The sequence below is a fragment of the Apis cerana genome, linkage group LG1 (genome assembly GCF_029169275.1).
Source record: "Apis cerana isolate GH-2021 linkage group LG1, AcerK_1.0, whole genome shotgun sequence".
Lineage (NCBI taxonomy): Eukaryota > Metazoa > Arthropoda > Insecta > Hymenoptera > Apidae > Apis > Apis cerana.
Window position 1 is genome coordinate 24,704,904 of NC_083852.1, and position 23,196 is coordinate 24,728,099.

Sequence of the window (23,196 nt, forward strand, 5' to 3'; positions counted from 1 at the left end):
GTTCGACTATTACGAAAGGGATAGAAAACGCGAATTATTTTCCACGTCGTTCGCAATAAGTGGAGGCCACCCATTACAGGCCGAATAATCGTATATCTCTCGTGATTCAATCTGATCATGAAAAGGCTCCGGGTACTGGCCGGCTTAATCGGCAAATATGTTTTCGATTAGTTCCCTATGCGCCTGCAAAGACCCCCAAACACCGTGCAATTTCGGAGGGTTCTCGGTTGTATTCTGCGCAACGGGATTACACACGTCGATCGAACCTAATGACCTGTTGCGGCTTTATTGTATCATTGGTATCGTTTCTATCGGTATTGCAGTTTCAGACTCATAATTTCGAAATGGTAAAAGCGGGCCGCGCAATCATAAAAGAATTATGTAAATGCGAAATGCATTAATCTTTCGATCGAGTTACACGATTTACTCGGGATTAAAGAACGTATTCCTTCCTTTTCTCAATATATAAATAAATCGTACGTAAGAGAGGATCGAATCGTTTAAAATTAACGTTACGATCCGTAACGTTGTTCTATAATGCAAAACGGGAAAATTAAACACGCGTTCGCGAACGAGGCAACGGAATGAATTAAAAACCGATTAAAACTTCGATCGGACGATAACACGTAGATAACTTGCATAAACTTGCTCCTCTTATAAAACAAAGCGAGCGAGGAGAAGAAAGTTTGTTTAAAAAATTTTCCACAACTTTTCTCATTTATATAACGATAAAGCACCCTATAAAAGTTTTTCGGGAGGCGTTTGACTTCCGGGAGGAAAAGGAAAAAAGGAAAAAACTTGCGCGACATTTAAGCGGTAGTTAATAACGCGCTTAAATATTCCATCGTAAAGCATAAAAGAAATTTTTTTCAACTTTTTTCCTTTCCTTTTTCCTTTTTTACCGTTCCAGAGAACTTCTATCTACATCTCCTCCCTAGTGTAATAACCGTCGTAATAAAGGGAATAACTTTACCACCGGGTCAAATTAGTCATCAGAATTTCTCGAACGTTCATAAAGTTAATCGATATTGATTAATCGTGAGTTCAAGTAAATTCTCTCTCTCTCTCTCTCTCTCTCTCTGTCGCATTTCTCGTTCCAATAAATTCATCAACTCTCAAAAATTTACTTTAAATGTACGAATGAAACGAAACGAAAAAAATCAACAAACGGTAAAAAATTCAAGGGGTTGAAACGAGAGAATAATAAAACATTGTTGTTTTTCGCGTAAACTGGTTTCGTTCTCGTATTCGTTCATCATTCCCGGTCGCCTATAACAATGTCGAGTACGAAACGAGAAAAACGCAAAAATCGGAAAACATGTTCTCGCGGGATAGAAGATAAAAAAAAGAAAGAAAGAAAGAAAAAAACGAAACGTTTCCCCCTGAAAAACGAGACGCTAATTGCATTTAAAGCTTTCGCGTGTAAAATATTCGTCAGACTGAACAACGTACGTCTGCCTCGTAACAATCCGAGTGCCATTCCTCGTTTTTCGAAAGTCACCGAGTGAAACAAACGAACTGACAAGAAGAAAAATTCGACCATTACTCACTTGCCTGCCGATATTCACCGGATCACTTGAATAATTAACGACAATCAATGGTTTTAAATTTTCGGGGAATGGATAACATTCGTGCATCGAATTGTATTTTTCTTTTTTTTTTTTTTTTTTTTTTTTCTAAAGCTTGCTAAACGAACTAATTATTACACGTTTGTACACGTATGCTTGAAAAAAAAAAAGGAAGAAATTCTTTGATCGATTAATGTTAACGATCCGATTCAATCGTGTTAATAATAATCGTTTCAAAAAACACGAATTACGTTACTCGAGCGTTATTCGCTGTTAAATCATTGTGAAATTGAAATATTTCTTGATAATATACCAACTCTGCTATACCAAGAAAAGAATAAAAGAAGGAATAATTACGAGAATCTCATTCTATTATAATTACGAGAATATTGCTTAAACGACCTTCACAGTAAATGAATCATGCATTGCGGAATCAGGATAATAACGTTGGTAAGTACTACCAACGTTTAATCAGACTGTTCATCCACGAAATATTCTTTGCAATTGTAAAAGGAAAAATTATTCGTAATTTAATCAATTACCCTTTTACGTAAAAAAAAAAAAAATTCTAAAACGCATCTCCATCCACTATTAAATTCCATCTTTCCGATGATTCAATCTTGCGACGAATGACGAGAGGAAAAAAAAAAGAAGAAAACCTAACATTAACCATCTCTAACGACTACATAATCCAAAAAAGACATCTATCAATGATTACCAACAGAGATTCAGCCGCAAAAAGGCAATTAAGGGACGAGGATAAGGGTGACTTTTGACTTAAACTCTCGTAGATATGGATCTTTCCATTGAGATGGAAACGGCGAAAAAGAAGAGAAAGGAAAGGAAAAAAAAATTTGTAAGATAAAAAAAAATGTTTAAAGTGGACTTTAAACTGTTAAACTATTCATTTTCGATGGAAACTATGAAAGGAAAAGAGGGAAGGAAGAGGAAAGAAGGAAGGAAGGAAGGAAAAGAGGAGCCAAGGAAAGAAGAAGAAGAAAGAAACAGGAAGGGAGAGAAAACGAGGTGGAAAGAACCATCGGAAAATGGAAACGGCGAAAAAGAAGAGAAAGAAAAAGAAAAACTGATAAGTTAGAAAAAATGGTAAAGTCGACTTTAAACTGTCAAACTACTCATTTTCGATGGAAACTATGGAAGGAAAAGAGGAGCCAAGAAAAGAAGAAGAAGAAGAAGAAAGAAACAGGAAGAGAGAGAAAACGAGGTGGAAAGAACCATCGGAAAATGGAAACGGCGAAAAAGAAGAGAAAGAAAAAGAAAAACTGATAAGTTAGAAAAAAATGTTTAAAGTGGACTTTAAACTGTTAAACTATTCATTTTCGATGGAAACTATGAAAGGAAAAGAGGGAAGGAAGAGGAAAGAAGGAAAAGAGGAGCCAAGGAAAGAAGAAGAAGAAGAAAGAAACAGGAAGGGAGAGAAAACGAGGTGGAAAGAACCATCGGAAGATGGAAACGGCGAAAAAGAAGAGAAAGAAAAGGAAAAACTTTGTAAGATGGAAAAAAATGTTTAAAGTCGACTTTAAACTGTTAAACTATTCATTTTCGGTGGGAACGATGGAAGGAAAAGAGGGAGAGAAGAAGAAGAAGAAGAAGAAGAAAGAAACAGGAAGAGGGAGAAAACGAGGCGGAAAGAAGGATAAGTTGGACTGTTAAACTCTCCGAATCGGATCCGTTTTTTCGGTGTTTCCATCGTCGAAACGATGCGATGGCACGAAAGAAGGGGTTGCGCGTGGAGGTGGTTGTTGCCGCGCCTTTGGAGAGAGGGGCGGGGAAAAAGAAAAGAAGACGAGAGAAAAAAGAAGAAGAGGCGGAAGAAAAAAGAACGAGGCGGAAAGAAGGAAGATACGCGCCGCTTTGGCGAGGAAAGAAGGAGAGAGGGAGAGGGGTCACTCGTACACGGTGAAATTGCCCGGCCATTAACGATACTACGTTATTACGCTCGTCCTTTTTTGCAGCGCCAGCCTCTGCTCGCTCGCGCGCGCAACAAACCGGCGGCCATCTTGGGATATGGTATCGAAAGAGAGAAAGAACCGGAGGGCAAAGAAGAACGGACTCATGCCGCTGGCCCGTTCCGGATGAATCGATCCGATCAACGAGGATCAATCGTCCGACACCCGGAAAAACTTAACGCTTAAACGCGTTCGCACCTTTCGACAACTCTTAAATTGTTCGATTCGAGAATTACAAGAGGATAGAATAAGAATATTCGTGCGATACAAAAACAAGTCTCGGCAATTTTTTAGATCTTAGATCGAGTATAAGGATCGAGATAATCGTTACGAGCTATCGACCAACTTCAACAGCTTTTTTTTAAGAGGAACTTGCGTGGAAAAGTCTCGATTAGTGTATAAAGTATAATGATCTGAAAGGGTTTAAACTAAACACTGTAGTTACGTGTATTAGTGGATTCTCAGGACTCGAATAAAGGTAATTATGTAAGGTGTACAGCGGTGTTGAAGTGTTGAAAATCCGTCTGAAAAGGACGCGATGTTGAATATACTGTAAAGAATTTGGCCCGTAAAAGTTGTCAAGGCTGTCGATATGATTATCGATCTCACCGATTATAAATTCCAACAAAAGTGATTATAATTCCTGTATTTGAAATCTTTGAAAACAAAAAAAAACGATTGTATTCTGCGATTGATATAAAATTAATAAAAAGAACTTTAAACGTTTTTACACCGATGGAGAAATGGAGAAACTGGGAAGGGAATAATGAAAATGGCAGACATCAATTACTTAAGCCTGATCGGCTCGGTTCGATTAGCGAGTAACGAATTGAATATAAATCGGTATTTTATGCAAAACCGATTGACATCGATATCGATGGAAATATACGGGTAACGATTGAATTAGCGGTGTCTATACCTAACCACTCTTGATTTCACTCTCTATTGGATAGCTCGAAAAAAGATTCGTAACGCTATATTGCGATACGTGGTTCGACGAAAATTGTTTCCGCTGCGATTATTTATAAAAAAAAAAAAAATAACATTTAAAGATATTTAAAATAAAATGCCTACGATTCCAAACGTTCTTCTGATCTTAATATCGAAAATTGACACTTGTTTAGTTATGTGTACAGTTAGAAGATTGTCGGTATGTAATCGGAACGGGGAATTTCAACTAGGTCAGACTTCAATTTCTATAAAAGCAAAATTGCAAAAAAGTCGAGCACAGGTATCGATCACACGAGAACAGTTATCACCTCTGAATTATTAACCGTTAAATTTTATACACCGGTCGGAAGAAAATCTTATCGCGTATTTCACCGGTGTTTTTGAAGAGGAACAGTCGACTCCACGGCAGAGATTGGCGGTATATCATTATTAGTCATTACCTATAATCTGCAGTTGGTCGCTCCCATCATCCCCCAAGTATCGATAGTCATTTCGTACCGACTTTTGACCCGAGTCCGGGACTATAATCAAACGTAAATCGTGTCCAGCTCTTTTTATGGAACGTTTAAAGACGAAAATGGGACCCGGCCCGATTCCCGATATTTCTCAGCGGTGTATTTGTCCCTCCGATGCTCGTTTCACCAACGTCCACGTTGCAGCGCCAATTTTCCCAAGACCACCATTCGTAGTCATTAAATCATTTTCGACTCCCATCTTGCTTCGAGTCTTCACCCCTCCTCCCTCCCACATCATACGTATAACCGTGTAACCTATACACGAAATGCCTATTTTTTTTTTATAAAATGGCTATTCAAATAATACGCTACTATATTTCGTTGTTTTTTTTTTTTGAGTGCGTTCTCCGTTAAAAATTTGTGTAAAATGTATGTGTATGTTTCGCAGCTCTATGTACGTTTTCGTTGTATCTAAAAAAAAAAATTATTAATTCAATTACAAACGTGTATGATAAAAATTTAAAATATATAGATATATTACATGTTATCTTTGATTTGATTGTGTAAAAGTTTGTCAACAGGATCACCGATAACGTTATAAAGTTATACATATATTATAATTAAATTTTTTATTTACTAAATCTTATATCTCTATCTGTATACTCTTTAAACCGATAAAGCGAATGATAAAATAATTCATCGTGTTTCGAAATAGATTAATTATACAATCAATTAAAATAACGTAAATTGATATTCAGAATGAAATATCAGTGACTTTTAGAATTAATTAAAAAAAAAAAAATTTATAAAAACTTTATAAAAATATTTATAATTCGCAATTATTATTACGTAAATTTTTGCGTTGTTAATCAAAGAAAAAATAAGATAGCAAGAATTTAAAAATCATATGTTGAAAGAAATACACGCAATAATAACAAAATAAATAAATCATTTTTGCTTTTGAAATATTTATCATTTTTATCTGATACGACCACGTTTCTCTTTTAACGCAAATAATAATAATACGTCAAGTGCTTTATATAATAATTCAAAATAATATCTCGAACGTCACTACATTTGCTACGTTCAAAACATTGATAAATTTCGACAATTCCGAATCATACATTATATCTCGAATAATGCTTTCTTAACTTCCAAATATTTACAATATTCAAGTAAAAACAAGTGGAATTTTTAGAAAAAAATATCTCCCGTATCCACGCGATTACATCAAGCCTCGAGTTAACTCATTTTCCGCGACTAAAAAACTCTTAAGAGCACGAATTTTTAATCTCTTAACGCGATCTCCCGTGCATTTTAATACGTTCGTAAAATCGAAATCTTCGATCCTAAGATTCTCTTCTAAGCTACGTTTAGATTTTTCGTACGATGAACGGTCGATACTTGTCTGATGTTCGATTTAAATTTTCAATCAGCCTTGAACATTCCTTGATGCACACGAGAAGAGGATTTCTCTCTCTCTCTCTCTCTGTCTTTCTCACGCGAAACGAGGCTGGAAGCGTCGATAAGATTCATGCATAAAAACGAATCTGGTTTACGAGAATGCTCGTCGTCTAGAACACGATTATTAAAACGTGCCGTGCCGCCAGCTCGTAGACCCCAACGAAGGAAACCTCACGGTTCCCGGCCTTCTTGGAACTTTAAATTAAAACCGCTCTCGTTGTTTTGCGATCGGTAAAGGATCCCGATCGGTGCTGGAGGAGTTGAGAGCGTTCCGGTGTCGTTCGCAATCGGGGGCATAAAGTGTCCGCATAAAGCAAAGTCCGGCGTAGACGCCGAACCATCCAGGTAAGGACACGCTCGAAAAGGCGCCCCACGTCCTCTCCACCGAGGAAAATCCTCCTTTCCTTCCTACCAAAATGCCACGCTTTCCTTCCGCGGGATTTAAATGGTGGTCTGCCGAATTGGAACGAAGGTGGTAAGTTCCCAACGAGACGAAGAATGTAATTAAACGTGCCAGAGGAAGGCAATGCGAATAATAGGGAAAGGTGTAGGTACGAGACTGCTCTTCGAAAAAAAGAATATAAACGTACGAAAGTTGGGACGAAAGCAATTGAAAGAAATTTTTAACGATCTCAATTACGTGGAAAGAAAAAAAGAATCGATGATTCGTCGATCAATTATTTTGTTAGAATATTATTTATGTTTGTAAATAAATGACGATAAATATCTCTCAAAAGTCAGGAACGTTTTCTTTTAAAACTTCGAATTAACCGAATCAATCTTGCTACACTTTAAACATTTGCATCTTATGTATCGTTTTCTTTGTAGGTCTATGCATTCTCCCATGTTGAAAATTCATCGTCAACCGTGCTGTTGCTACGGGTTTGTACGAATCTAAATACCTGATCCAACTTCTATAATGCAATTTCAATGTCGGTAGTCGATTACAGAACGCTATAAACGCGTATCTCCGGTAAACCCGCTAATTGATAACGTATCTAACGTTTTACAATCACGATAGCTAAAGATATTTATTATCGATGAAAACGTAGAAATATCTTTGATATCGATCTTCCTTTTACAGTCAGATCTGTACGTATGATTATAATTCCATATAACTTTTTTACATGAAACTTTATTTATCGTAAAATATATATTACATATATCGATATTTGTATTAATTTTGGATCAAAGTTTAGAGCGAATTAAGAATTCAATTTTCCCTATTGAAAATTAACTTGATAATTGGTTTATTTCGATAAGTTTTTTCAATTTTATTCTTAATATTCAATTCTTTTAAAACCTGGTTTCGAAAAGGCAATGTGAAATATTCGGACCCGTTCCTGTTCACCAGGAAGAATCTTATCAAGTGGACAAACGGCGTGCGGCCCTGCAGGGTTTTAATTCGAATAAATCCAAGTTGACGAGGAGGCGGCCTTTTAAAATTCCAATGATAACGGACCGGATCTACGGAGCTCGTCAACGACGTAACGTCTACCATATTATCTTTCTCCATCCTCCATATTTTTTTAAATCGCTCCTCTGAATTATTGGTATCGTGTTTGAATACGAAACAATAACCAAATAAAATTTTCGATACGATAAGAAATTTAAAATCTATTCTCTTTTCTGTAGATTTTCATTATTTCAACATTTCATTTGTATCTTCAATGAATCGAATAAATAGATAATTCGAAAGATATTCGAAAGATTCGTCAATATTTAAATTAATATTTTTATATTGAAAAATAACTAATTTTGTCTAATTCATCCTTTGTAATATTGCAAATTTTTTACAATTAATCAATAATTTGTAACAAGAAAAAATAACGTAAATTGAAGATAAATTAGATTAAATAGATTAAAATTGAATATGTGCAATATATAATAAATCACCCTATATATTTATATAAAAGTATTATAATTTTTTATACAAATCAGTTAGTTGTATAACATACAAATAATATATATATATATATTGTGTACAATACAAGTAATACTAAAAAACACTAGCATAACTAACCTAGTAAATATTTATGTAAAATTAAAACAAAATATATTGAATACGGAAAAATAACTCACCACTTGTGTATTGTTGAACGAACAATTGAAACTTTTTTGTTATTAGTTTCATTTTTTACGGAAACAAATAAACGATTATTCATTTTAATAGATGAACTCCCGCTGAAATTTTATATGATATGGCGCTAATACAGTGACAGTAAAACAACATAAATCAAAATAAAGTCACAGTTTTTAAAAATTCTAAATGTTGATTTAAGATATTCTAAAAATAATTAAGAAACGAAATTTGATTTTTATTAATATTAGTATATGCATTAAAAGTTGAAAATAGATATTATTATTATCATTTTATTCAATTAATATTAGATACATGTCGATAATATAGGTATTACATCTTCATAAAAAGATGTCCAGAGGTCGCTAATGTATATATATAGAGAAAGGTTATGTAGATTTCTACTTAAACAACATAATTTTTTTCTATATTTTCATAATTAATTTTTTAAAATTAAAATTTATATTTAAATGAAAATAAAAGTAATTAAAAAATTTAGATATTATTTCATTTAAAACTATTTTTTCATAAATAAATATTACAAAAATTTTTATTACATTTATCTTTAACTATAGTATATATAACGTTAAAATTAATTTAATAATTAATAAATCTTTAAAATAAAATTTTAAAATAATTAATATAATTGAATATTAATAAATAAATGCATATGTTTTTATTGTATGAAATCATGAAATAATGATTTAATAAATTTACGAATATTTTTTTATAAATTTTTTTAAATTACTTTCAATATTTTTACTTACGTAAATTCAATAATTTATTATATTAACAATTTTATAAGACTAATACTCGAAAAAAATAAAAAAATAATATTATGAATAATTCCATATTTTGCTGTTCAATATTCAGTTGAAAAATATTTTAAATGACAGAAATTTAAATCTCTGAATAAACGTTAACATCGCCATCTAGAAGGTATAACCGAATATATCGGAAGGTCAGACATAAGAATATTGTTCCATTCTTAATTGACGAAATCGATAAACTTACATATATGAGTTCGTAATGTTAGTGTTACATTACATATATATTTAGCAAAAGTGATATTGTGATGTAGCTACAGTTTTGGTATCAGTTACGTATATAACATCATCGAAGTAACGTCTCCTATAACATTATTAGAATTTTGTATTACTTATCTATAAAATAATATAGTATTTTTATTAGTGTTGTTTTAAACGCATTCTTTACTGTTTCAAGAATCAGAATTTTTCACAGATTCATCAACTATCTTATTATACAGGTACAAGATTTTTCTTATGTATTTTGTTTTTTAGTTTTTATATATGTGTGTGTGTGTGTGTGTATGTATATATATATATATATACTTTTGAAATAATTTTTAAAACATTTTATTCTATACTTTGTATAAAAGAATAATACCGATTATAAGTACTAATGCAATTTAAATAGAATATAAATTTATACAAGTGCAGAATATAAAAATAGCATTTACTACGCCCATTATTCGCATAATCATTAAAAAGAATACTTATAGAATAAGTATTATTCTTTTACTATAAATTTAAATAAATCTTATAAATGTAAATATTTTTTTTTTATATTAATTTATGTATAAAATTTAAAACATAATAATTTGTTTTATTTTGTTATATATATATATATATATATAGATATAATGTATTACGTTTTATTAATTATTATAAATATATACTTTTATAAATGATAGTACCAGTATTTAATTAATTCATTTAGTAATATAATAATAATATATGTATTACGTAACTTTATTATAAATTTCTTTCATATATTACTTTCTTATTAATGTTAAAAAAATAAATTAAAAAACAATACATTATCGATATAATTAAAAGAAGTAGTAGCAATTTTTAATACGAAATATATTATATATTTATATATTTAATTATACATTTATGATGAAGAAATAATATAATATATACTTATTCTAAAAATTATAACAAAAATATAATATTTAATTAATATCAATAAATATTAAATATTAAAATAATATTATGTTAATGTTTTATTATATTGATTTTAATTTTTTAATATACTTTATTATTTATAATAATTTTGAAAGAATTGTTTCATGATAATTAAAAATTGATTTATGAATAAAAATAATAAAATATTTTTATTATCCGATTTATTATTATTATTATTATAATTAATAAATATGATATTAAAAATTTTATATGTATGCATATAATATAATAAATATATTTACAAAACAATTTAAAAAGTAAATTTATTTATTTATTTTTTTTTTTTAAATCTATTTTTAATAGATAAATTGTGTTATTTTTAAGCATTTAATTTGAGAGATACAAAATTATCTCTATCTTAAATGTGTATATAATTGTCTTTGCATTAATATACAAGGTCATAAGCCATCATTAAGCCATCATTAAGCCATCATTAAGCTATCATCATAAAAAAAATGTATTCAAGTTTATTTACATAATTATCATAGTAGATAATATATAATTACAATATTAATTTCTTTTTATATTAATAATTTTAATTAACAATAATCAGTATATATATATATATATATTATTATAGATAACATTTATATTTTTAATTCTTCATTTTTAACATTTATATATAATAATTACGCAATTTAAATAATTATTTTTTTTATAGAAAATTTTATAAATATTCTATATAAAGAAATCTGATGAAATGAAAGAATTATTCACACTATAAGGAAATGTATTAAAGAAATTTATCCTATTATAATAATAATCAAGTAATATCAAAAGAATACAAATGTCTGTATTATCAAATTCAACAAAACAAGTATTACAAAATACATCATCTCTTTCAATGGAAATACAAGATGATAATACTATAATGTGTAATAAGGTATTTTGTTGAATATATAAATCATAACATTTTCTATTATATTTAAAATAAAATATTTATTTGAGTTTTTATTTCCTTTATCATATTTTAATTAGAAATTATTAGAAATTTTTAAATTAATTTATTCATATATTACAATTAAATTTTCAAATAAAATGGATCTGTTAAATTTTATTTTACAAATTTGAAATTCATTACATATTTGATTTCAGTCAATGGAAAATCTAATATTCAACTATATCATACACAACATTAAATTGTGTATTTCAGAAGAAGCAAGAAAAAAATATTGGGAGCAATGGTATATCTAATGCACAAAGAGTATGGACAAGTTTGTTATCAGGTGCTATTGCAGGAGCATTGGCAAAAACAACAATAGCACCTTTAGATCGCACAAAGATAAACTTTCAAATTTCAAACCGACCATTTTCGGCAAAAGCAGCAATTAAATTTTTAATAAAAACTCTTAGAACAGAAGGTTTACTAAGTTTGTGGCGTGGAAACAGTGCTACAATGGTTAGAATAGTTCCATATTCTGCTGTTCAATTCACAGCCCATGAGCAATGGAAAAGAATCTTAGGAGTAAATGGATCAGAAAGGTAAAATTACATACAACATATGAAATATTTATTAAATTTTTTTACATTATAATAATCATATGTACTTAATATTATATTTTTCAATATGAGAAATGTCTTTTTTCACATATTGTATCAAATTAATATTTTAAACTAATTTATAAATCTTCTAATATATTTGCAATGCGATTATATAATATTTATTTAATTATTTATGATAATTATAAAAAATTATTTATTCTCTTTGATAGAGAAAAACCAGGATTGAATTTTCTTGCCGGTTCTTTAGCGGGTATAACGTCGCAAGGTACAACTTATCCCCTGGACTTGATGAGAGCGAGAATGGCTGTGACACAAAAGACTAAATACAAAACCTTACGACAAATATTTGTACGCATTTATATGGAAGAAGGAATAGCGGCCTATTACCGTGGATTTACTGCAACGCTACTTGGTGTCATTCCTTATGCTGGTTGCAGTTTCTTCACCTATGATCTACTCAGGAATTTATTGACTGGTGAGTCACTTCTTTTACAAATTTATTCTACGCCGTGACGGTGCTTGTACGCAGAGAAAAAGTCGTGATTTATACGAACGAGAGTGGCTCGTATATAAAGCAGGGTACCCGTGGGGCACATCGGGGCTGTTTCCCGATATTGGGACAATACTTACTTTAATAGCGACGCTTGTCGAGACAAGTCCGATGGCTGTGTTTTTCAAGTACGTGCTTCATGTTCGATGATGGCTACGTGTCGATGAACAGTGTACACGGTGGCTATTCCTGGCTTCTCGACATCACTGATTTGCGGCGCCATTGCCGGAATGGTTGCTCAGACTAGCAGCTACCCTTTGGACATTATTCGGAGAAGGATGCAGACTTCGGCGATGCATGGTCAACACTATCACACAATCAGATCAACTATTACAAAAATTTACAAGTGAGTTTTTTATTTCTTAATTTGAGTAAAAATTATTAATATTGAATTTAATGTAATTCTAATACAATTTATAACATATAATTACATTCTTTACATTGCATTTAAATTTTAAAATATAATATTTAAATAATTTAAAATATACAAAATAAAAAAAATAATTTTTAAATGCTTTTTTCTATTACAATTTCAATGTAAAATAAAAATGTTTTATATGATTTTTTATTATTTTCAGAGAAGAAGGTATAATGGCTTTTTATAAAGGACTAAGTATGAACTGGATAAAAGGTCCAATTGCTGTAGGAATTAGTTTTGCAACACATGATACGATCCGCGATACATTAAGAAAAATTATTATTTGCCAAAATACTTCATTAAAAACATAAAAATGATATAGGCAATTAGAAAAACTAATAAGAAATGTCTAATTATATCTCATTAGAAAAGCAGTAAATATATTTTCATCTGCTAAAAAGTCCTTTGAAATATAGAATGTTTGATAAGAATTGCATACAAACTTTATCATTGTTCTGCTACTAACAACAGTTATATACTAGCAAAATTTGTACAGAAATTTATCAAATACTCATCAATATAAAATTTATGATCATATAATTAATAGATTCATGTAATGTAGTAATGATTTAATAAATATTATAGTTTTCAAAGGACATATTTTTAAAAAAATAGAAAATAGTACAAATTGTTGATGTACATATTGTTAATCAAAATGTTATAAAAATTGTTAAATTACTAAAAATGCATGTCATATAAGTATATATAAATCACTAAAAAGCAAAACTATATTGCGCAAATATTAACATTTAGTTTATTTGTAATGTGGATATTATGGATAACAATGCAACTGCCCTCACAAAATGTTTTTTAATCATTGATAAACAAAGTATTTTTTTTCGTGAATTTCAATAATCACAAAAACAATTTTAAAAAACATCTACATTTTTACACATTAAATTACAGATATACAGATATAATATCTACAATTGTTAATGTGATAGTAACAGAATAGTAGTTGTTTTATATTATTGACTAAATAGTCATTAAATTTTGTATGGAATAACGCATTATTTTAACAATAATAATTAAGTTCTGACAATAATTTTATAAATATAAATGTGCAATATTAATAATTAGCACAATTACTTATACTGAAACAAATTATTATAAAAATTATTCATATCTAATCTTTTTTTTTTATAAAATGATCTATAATTATTTTATAAGTTTATAATGGTCCAAATTATTTTAATATTGTATACATTTGAATTAATATTTCATATACTGTAAATTTTTATTCAAATATATTTTAATTAGAATAAAATATTTTCTCAAATATCTAATTTTTTACATAAATTTTACGTGTTTTAAATATTAAATATATATACACACTTTTATATTTAAAAATAAATGATAAAATACAATTAATATTACAAGTAATAATAATATAACTGATGATGAAATAGACAATAAAATCTATAAATATTTAATATGTAGTATATTGTTCAATAAATCTATTACCTTAAATAAAAATAATATTCTTTACAAAAAGTTAATTTATTAAAATTGACTAGTCTAATAATTTTGAACAGAAATTACTTTACTTCTAGAATTTATATGGTCATCAATTATTTAAGATATAAAAATGTAAAAGAGACAGAAAATATTGTTATTATATATGTTATAAATGATTATTAATTTTTGTGAAAAGATTTTAGCATTCAGTTTTTACTGTTTTGATAAAGCAAAGTATAGTTAAAAAATTTTTACTTCTTTTTTTTTTTATATATAAAAAACTTTGTACAATATTATTTAGGTTTAGTTTCTTGGTCATTCACGTATCTTATATAAATTTCTCTTTCATCATTTCCACCTGGTGGGATTTCAGCTTCATTCAAATATGATACTCCTATAGCAAGTACAGAACCATCATGACTGAAACTAAGAGCAGCAACACCAGCATTGTATCTATGAAATTGACATAAACGCTTTTTGTTAAAACCATCCCAAATATTTACATAACCATCTGAACCACCAGTTGCAAATGTATTATAAGTTGAATGAAAACTAATAGCATTCACTGGATATATATGTTCCACATTATTTTCTTTTATCCTATGACATTTAAAAGCATATTTCTTTTTTTGTGCTTCTGGTGTTGTATCAAGATATTCAACAGCAACACGACCCTCTATACTACTAAGAACATATCCCTAAAAGTTATTAAAAATTAAAAACAAAAAGTTCAATATTAAATGAAATCAAAATTTAAATTATTTCATTTATTTAATTATTAAAATATCAAACCTACCTGCTCATTAGGAAAACCTTTAATACAACGTGTTTGATACTTTAAACTGCTTTCACGTCTTTGAAACATACCAGCCATATTTCTCAAATCCCAAATACAAACTTTGCGTTTAGCTGTACCAACTACAAACTTATCTCCACATACAGACAAAGCAAGAACAACATCAGGTTGTAAATAACTACCTACACAAGTAGGTGTTCTAGGATCCCAAAGTTTTACTGCTGCATCCCATCCTCCAGTTAATATTGCATTGACTGCAGCAGAATATTCAATTTTCCTAATTGGTTTATCATGTGTTCCCATGACTGATTCTATAAAATAATTCTTTTTTATAATGTTTACATATTGAAATAAATATAAATAAAGATAAAAATAGAGAAATAAATACCAGTGTTACTATTTATGTCATACATCTTTAATGTATTTCCTAAACCTCCACTATAAGCATGTACAGCATCCTATTAAAAGAAACTTTTTTATTCTATTGATATTAAAAGATTTTCAAAACAACTAATATTATAAAGATTAAAATAAAGGAAAAAAATATATGATTATATTTAATGTATAATATTATATTAAAATTTATATTTTATTTTCTTAAATATATAATATTTTAGTTCTTATTTTTCTTTTTTTGCTTAAAAATATAAATATAATAATATAATATTAAATATTATATATGTTGTTATAATATCTTAAACCTTGTTTATGTCTTATAAATACAAAATACATAACATAATATAAAAATTTCATTTACCTGAAATGCAACATCTAAAACCGGTAAATCATGATTATATTTTAATCTCATAGTATTTGTATGAATATCATACAAGCGCACTGTACTATCCCATGAAGAAACAAGAAGAAATTGTGTTGAATTCCGCCCAAATTCTACTGCCGAAATCGCATCAGTTGGAGGAGATTTTATTTTGAATTCTGTCCGAGATTCCATTCTTAAAAAAGAAAATAAAAATTAAAAAAATTAATAAGAAAAAAAATATATATATATATTAAATGGTACAAATAAACATAACCTATAAATAATAAAATTTTCACATACATTTTAAAAGATTATTACTATTCTTAATAATAAACTTATAATATGTTTCTTCGCTATATCAATATAAATTCTTATATTATTTAAATAAAGTTCTAGATAAAAAATGATTTAAGTGAAATTAAATATCGAAAAAGAAAATAGAGATATCCACTTCCATACACAATATAAAGGTAAATGTATATCGAACTTAATTGTGATACAAATGCATACAAGAGAAATTAAGAAATACAATCTTATTTCATTATCATGCTATTCAAAAATATATTATATGAAAGCAACTTTATTATGTAATTTCAATTAGCGATTTTGAAATATACAATTTTGTATGAAACTTTAGTAAACATTTGAATTTCAGGAAGTATCAAGAACTCCATTTTTATTCGTATTATATCCGGGACACATGGTTATTTTCTAACCTTAATAATACGTTTTAGTTTTGGGTAGTGATTATTTAGAAATATTGAATGGAATATAAGATAAAAAAATCATGGTAAGCTTAACATTTTGATTATATTTTTAAATAAATTAGAAATATAACTTTCTTTAAAATTATTTTCATTTATGTCTTTCAAAACAATATATTAATTTTGGTAAAATGATTTTTAGTAAAATGATAATAAAAATGTAACAATTATAAAATATAATACAATTGTAAAATATTTTCTTATAAATTAAAATTAAAATAAATTTTTATGTATTAATATTGAGAATTTTGATTGAATTATTAAAAAATATATATATATAACTATATAATTAATAACAAGTATGATACAAAAATTTATTTAAATGACAACAAAAGTAATTGTAAATATGTTTGAAATTTTTTAAATAAGTTTTAAATAAGCATGTTTTTACATTTTAATAAAGATATCATTTTTATTAAGAATATTATATTATATTACCTTAATATTAAAATAGATTATGATGTTAAATATTAACATTTTAAATCAATTTTTTAAACATATTTATTAAATAAAATTTTTATTAAAATTTTATATTTTTTATAATTAATTGTAAATTTTTTTTAGATTTAATGTATAATTTTAATATAATATTATATTTTTCAGTCAAAGCTTTTTGTTTTATTCGAGCATGCTGCTGGCTATGCCATATTTTCTGTCAGAGAATTTGAAGAAGTAGGAATGTTATTGCCTCAAGTTGAAGCATCTGTAACAGATTTGTCTCGTTTTAACTCAGTTGTGAAATTAATTGGATTTTCACCTTTTAAAACTGCTTTAACAGCTCTAGAAAGTATAAATAATATTTCCGAAGGAATTGCTCCAGAAGATTTACAGTTATTTTTAGACTCATGTATACCAAAATCTGGAAAAAAAAATGAAGTTGTGCTTGGAGTGGCAGATCCAAAACTTGGAGCTAATATTACTGAAGTATTAAATATAAAATGTGATCACACTGGTGCCATTCCAGAAATTATTAGAGGAATAAGATTTCATTTTCATAATTTGGTAAAAGGTTTTACTGCTAAAAGTTCTGGAATTGCACAACTTGGACTTGGTCATAGTTATTCTAGAGCTAAAGTTAAATTCAATGTTAATCGTGTGGATAATATGATCATACAAAGTATAGCTCTATTAGATCAATTAGATAAAGACATTAATACGTTTAGTATGCGTATAAGGTAATTATTTTAAAAAATATTAATCAGTTTTTTTATATTTATAGATAGATAAAAAATTCAATTATATTTTTAGTTTATTAATTATATGTTTATTATTTACAGGGAATGGTATAGTTATCATTTTCCAGAACTTGTAAAAATAGTTCCTGAGAATTATATGTATGCCAAAGTTGCAAAATTAATAAAAAATAGAAAAGAACTTACAAATGAAAAATTAGAAGCTTTGGAAGAAATTGTTATGGACAGTGCCAAAGCTCAAGCAATTATTGATGCTTCTAAATCATCTATGGGAATGGATATCAGTCCTGTTGATCTTCTTAACATAGAAATGTTTGCAGTACGTGTTATTGCTTTAGCTGACTACAGAAAACAATTAGCAGAATATTTAAAATCTAAAATGACAGGCGTAGCACCAAATTTAGCTACATTAATAGGTGACCAAGTGGGAGCAAGATTAATAGCACATGCTGGATCTCTTACAAATTTAGCTAAATATCCTGCTTCTACTGTACAAATATTAGGGGCAGAAAAGGCTTTATTTAGAGCCTTGAAAACTAGAGGTAACACTCCAAAATATGGATTATTGTTCCATTCAAGTTTTATTGGTCGTGCGGGTACAAAAAATAAAGGTAGAATTTCAAGGTATCTTGCCAATAAATGTTCTCTTGCATCAAGAATTGATTGTTTTACTGATATACCAACTAATGTGTTTGGTGAAAAATTGCGACAACAAGTAGAAGATAGATTGAAATTTTATGAAACTGGAGAAATACCTAAGAAAAACATAGATGTAATGAAAGAAGCGTTAGAAGAAGCTGCACAAGTAATAGCGAGTATGGAACAAAAATCAGCTAAAAAGAAAAAGAAAAAAGATAAAAAAAGGAAAAGTGAAGTTTTAGAAAATGGAAAAGAAAATGGATATATTGAAAATGGAGTGGAAGAAGAAACTGAAGAACCAATAAAGAAAAAGAAAAAAAAGAAGAAGTCAAAAAGTTTAAATGAAAATGAATGAGAATTTATATATTGTCTTTATATAATTATCATGCTATAATAATTGTATCAATTTTTCTTATTCATAACAGTGAACATTATATGTTGAATACTTCATCTTTTAATATAGTTTCAATTATAACTCTATTAATTCATGAAATAGTTTATTTTTAATCAAATATTTTCATTGTAAAATTATGTTAAAATAAGATTGACAATTAGATTTATAATTTAAAAACATATTTCCATATATTGCATATATTGACCTTTAAATCTTCTTCTAAAAGATGTATATTATTTTATGAAGAAACAATTGTAAAATATAATTCTTTATAATTTAAATTATTGTGTACATACATAGTATATATTATTTTTCCAATATAATTTAATTTCCTATTTTTTTTTATTTGCTTTTTATTCTTATTAATATAATTATTATTATTAAAATTCTAATGTATTATTATAATTAATATAATATTAAATTTTTTTATATATTTTGGTATTAATATAAAATCTTTATTTTATAATGCTTATTATTTTAATTTATATTATTTTTTAACTTAATTTTTTAACATTATATTCTTTAAGAAAATAAATTATATTATAAAATATTTTTTTAAAAAAGAAAACATATCCATTGATTAAACATAAAAAATAATTAAATTATAAAATTGAAAAAATTAATATAAGATAAATTTTGTAACATTTTATACATGTTTTATATTTAAAATACTATTATATTTAAAATACTAAATTATAATTTGAAGGAAATTGGTAGAATGTAAAATTAAACGTTGCATATATAAGGAATAGATGATACTTTATGTTAAAAATGAAAATAAAACAGTTGACAATTTGTATTAACACCAGCACCAATGAGCATTTAATAACGATAAAACTGTGATGTAAGTATAAATACCAGAATTAATAATTACAATTATCGCGACTAATGTAAACAATATTCAGTCGACAAGTGAGCTATTAGTTATCATTCGCACGTATGTAGTACTATAAGCGACATAATAACTGTCCTGAATTTCACCAGAGGAACAATAATTTTCATTTTTTGTAATACATTTAATACATTTTACATAAAATTGTAAGGCATATGTAAATAGCCATATATTTTAAACGCGCGATTAATATTGATATGTACCAGAATATGTACGTATTGCTTAATAGTTGAATATTTCTTACTTAAATTTTCTCTGATTATAAATGCAATGTTACAAATGTATGTATGAATATATGTTAAATTAATAGATAATTGTAATTTAATTAATATATAAATAATAAAAGATTACAAATTTTATATGATTTTATTTGTAACGAACGATAACGAATACTAATAAAATTATTGAGTTATATTCGTAAAACGTACAATGAACAATATCAACGCGCGCAAGTAGCATAAAAATACATATCTAAATGTATTTCAATAAAATAATATTACTTTTACTTTCTATTTTTTTTAAATTCAGAATCAATAAAATTTTTTGAATATATATCAATTTTCCAATATCGTTATATAAAAATTTATAAAACTTATTTGCTAACAAAAAAATGTTCATTTAACTTTCATGATCTTAATTTTCATCCAGTTTGACTTTATAAAGGCCTCTGTAATTCTAGACTGTAATCGTGCTTCTTTATATTAATATTTATACGGATCAACTGACAATGATACCGCACTTATTGACTATATTTTTTATATTTGTACAATAATACATACATATATATGTTTTAATACATATATATGTAAGTATAGTTTAATACTTTAAAAATATATTCCCATCTACATCAAATAGTACACTTTATATAAAATACTCAAATAATGGAAAATGTAAAGAATTATTTTTCCCTTATATATACAAGATTCAGTCTCTGATACTCGCATAGAAGCCTGTAAGTTAATTCCACATCAACTTTATGAAATGATTTAAACAAAATTTAATAAAATAACAATAAAATTTATGATTAATTCATAAAAAATACTTTCAATCACATAAAATAAATTTTTGGGCACCTGTTCTATAGATATTTATATAGAGTACTATATAAGCAACAAATTATCTAAATTATTCGTTTAAAAACATATATAAATATGAATTTCAACTTTGCTGCAAATTCTGAAATATTTTATAAATTAAATTTTAATTATTTGATAAATAATAGAAGTATATCTACTATAATTATAATATAATTATGAAATAAAAATTTTATTATATCAATTATTTATGTAATATGTCATATATACTATAGTATACTATAGTAAAAACAAGAAATAGAACAATTTTTTTAATATTCTCTGATGAATAAATATTTTAATATCTAAACATTCTATAAATTATTCTTTAAAATGTATTTCAGTATTATGCAGCAAAGATATATCAAATTATTGATAATAAACAATACATAAAATTAAATGGATCTTAATCTATTAATTAATATCTAATTATTAATAATTATCTTTTTTTTTTACTAATCCCACAATTATCTTAAAAGATATGCATTTCATCATTATTAGTAACAAAGAATTAAGGAAATGCTTATTTAATTTTTACTTTCTCCTATTTTACAAAAAATTGTAGAATATCATTATTTAATCACATAAATGATTAAATTTTTTATCACTATATAATTACATAAAATCCTTAAATAATTTACAATGGACAATAAACATAATATTAAATCACCATGCTGAGTGGAGCGCTTTTGAAGCGCAATAAATCCCGCTGATTTGTGCTTCTGTGCTTCTTTTTAAGATAACTTCTTGTATCCTGCATTATGCTTTCATATGTACCTATTTTTTTTTCAATAACTACTAATTTTATATTATTTTCTTCGTGCAAAACTAACTATAATAGGGAAGCACTTATATCATTAGTAATGTTATTGCGCCTTTTTGTTTTTTTTATAGACGAATATCAATTGTCAAATAATTATATTTATATAGAAAAGTGAAACCATCCTTATAATTCAAATTGTCAATGTGTAAATGCAGCTTTCTAAAGTCTGCAATAATTCTATTTTCTACATTCAACCCCTGTAAAAGCATTTTCTTTTCTTTTAAGACATTGAATAACATTTAACAGAATGCCTTATATCCAATAGTAAATAAAAGTAATATACTACATTTTCTCGAATATCTATAACTCACTTTCATGCATACATTACTTATAATACATTATATATGTAAGGCATAATCTTGATTCATTCACTTTACATTATGTATAAAAGATTTAAGACAAGTCTGCCTGATTTGTTCCCACATGATTTGAAGTAACATAATTCATTAAAAAAGTACAACATTCGTATTGCGGAATGTTAATGGGAACATATATCTAAAATTCTTATTTCAACAAATATGCATAAAACTTAATATACAGAGCTCTTAAATTAATCATATATTTTATATAGTATTCACGATTATATTTATCATAATTTTCAATAAATTTCTACTCTTCTCTTATATAATCAAATTCATATGATATAGTCATATGTTAGAAAACTGAACAAATTTTTAATTCAAAACATAAAATGTAGAAATGAATAGTTCTTTTTTTAACTATTTGTGAACACATAAATCATGTAATATATATTTCATTGACCATTTTGCTCTGACATTTACAATATGCAATTTTTTACAGTTGCACCCTGTATAATGAGATTGCTTTGTCCAGAAAATAGAAAATTTATCTCCATTTTATTAAATAAATAGATTGTTCATAACAAGCCCTATTTGTTTTATTACTTCAAGTTATTTCATTTATGCCTTTTGTTTTTACTATTATCACCTTTTTTTATTTAAAAAAGCTTTCATTGAAATGCAGGAAAAAATGCTGGATTTATATGCTGCTGTTTCTGCTGTTGAGATTGAATCATTGGTGATGTATATCCAATTGTTGATGATGCTAAAATAATTATATTTTTAATAATAAAATATATAAAATTGAGTTTTCTATAATTAACAAATAAATATATAAATAATTTTAATATATATATAAAATTATTTATATTGTTTCAAAAAAACATTATAAAATTAACATATTTATAAATATTTAACATAAATATAAAAAAAATATAAATATAATAGAATTATATAATATATATACAATATATTTAAATAAACATTAAATAAACAAAAATTGAAATAATACAATAAATTCTTCTTAAGAAAAAAATTTTACATTTTATTATTTTTTTGTTGAGTGCTTTAATTATATGTATATATTCAATACTAATTTTCATTATAATTTATTAAACAAAATTAAACCAAATAGAAATTTCATATATAACTCACTCA

The 23,196-nt window shown here is 26.7% G+C and overlaps 3 protein-coding genes and 1 long non-coding RNA gene across 6 annotated transcripts; 3 read left to right on the top strand and 1 right to left on the bottom strand.

Annotated features, from left to right (window-relative positions):
• Positions 1-6,296: 6,296 nt before the first annotated feature.
• On the top strand, positions 6,297-8,575 carry LOC114578074 (uncharacterized). 2 transcript variants are annotated; one of them, XR_003698688.2, is made up of 3 exons: positions 6,320-6,750; positions 7,234-7,287; positions 7,760-8,575. It is a non-coding gene; the product is annotated as an uncharacterized LOC114578074 (long non-coding RNA). The 2 variants fall into 2 exon arrangements; XR_009833403.1 differs by having other exon boundaries at positions 6,297-6,750; positions 7,234-8,575.
• Positions 8,576-9,425: 850 nt separating this feature from the next.
• On the top strand, positions 9,426-14,214 carry LOC108002164 (mitochondrial coenzyme A transporter SLC25A42). 2 transcript variants are annotated; one of them, XM_017063680.3, is made up of 6 exons: positions 9,455-9,752; positions 11,138-11,359; positions 11,630-11,958; positions 12,189-12,454; positions 12,701-12,875; positions 13,108-14,214. In XM_017063680.3, exons 2-6 carry the CDS (start codon positions 11,264-11,266, stop codon positions 13,256-13,258), a joined length of 1,017 nt encoding a protein of 338 aa, XP_016919169.1. In that variant the 5' UTR covers positions 9,455-9,752; positions 11,138-11,263; the 3' UTR covers positions 13,259-14,214. The 2 variants fall into 2 exon arrangements, with proteins under 2 accessions (XP_061943039.1, XP_016919169.1); XM_062087055.1 differs by lacking the exon at positions 13,108-14,214 and having other exon boundaries at positions 9,426-9,752; positions 12,555-12,868.
• Positions 11,965-16,403, bottom strand: LOC108002107 (mitotic checkpoint protein BUB3). Its single transcript, XM_017063569.3, has 5 exons — positions 16,262-16,403; positions 15,959-16,154; positions 15,590-15,659; positions 15,202-15,512; positions 11,965-15,103 (listed from the first exon to the last, which is right to left on the bottom strand). Exons 2-5 carry the CDS (start codon positions 16,151-16,153, stop codon positions 14,699-14,701), a joined length of 981 nt encoding a protein of 326 aa, XP_016919058.1. The 5' UTR covers position 16,154; positions 16,262-16,403; the 3' UTR covers positions 11,965-14,698.
• On the top strand, positions 16,292-19,232 carry LOC108002106 (nucleolar protein 56). Its single transcript, XM_017063568.3, has 4 exons — positions 16,292-16,431; positions 16,617-16,751; positions 17,329-17,900; positions 18,003-19,232. The coding sequence occupies exons 2-4, from the start codon at positions 16,749-16,751 to the stop codon at positions 18,910-18,912; spliced, it is 1,485 nt and encodes a 494-aa protein (XP_016919057.1). The 5' UTR covers positions 16,292-16,431; positions 16,617-16,748; the 3' UTR covers positions 18,913-19,232.
• Positions 19,233-23,196: the final 3,964 nt, after the last annotated feature.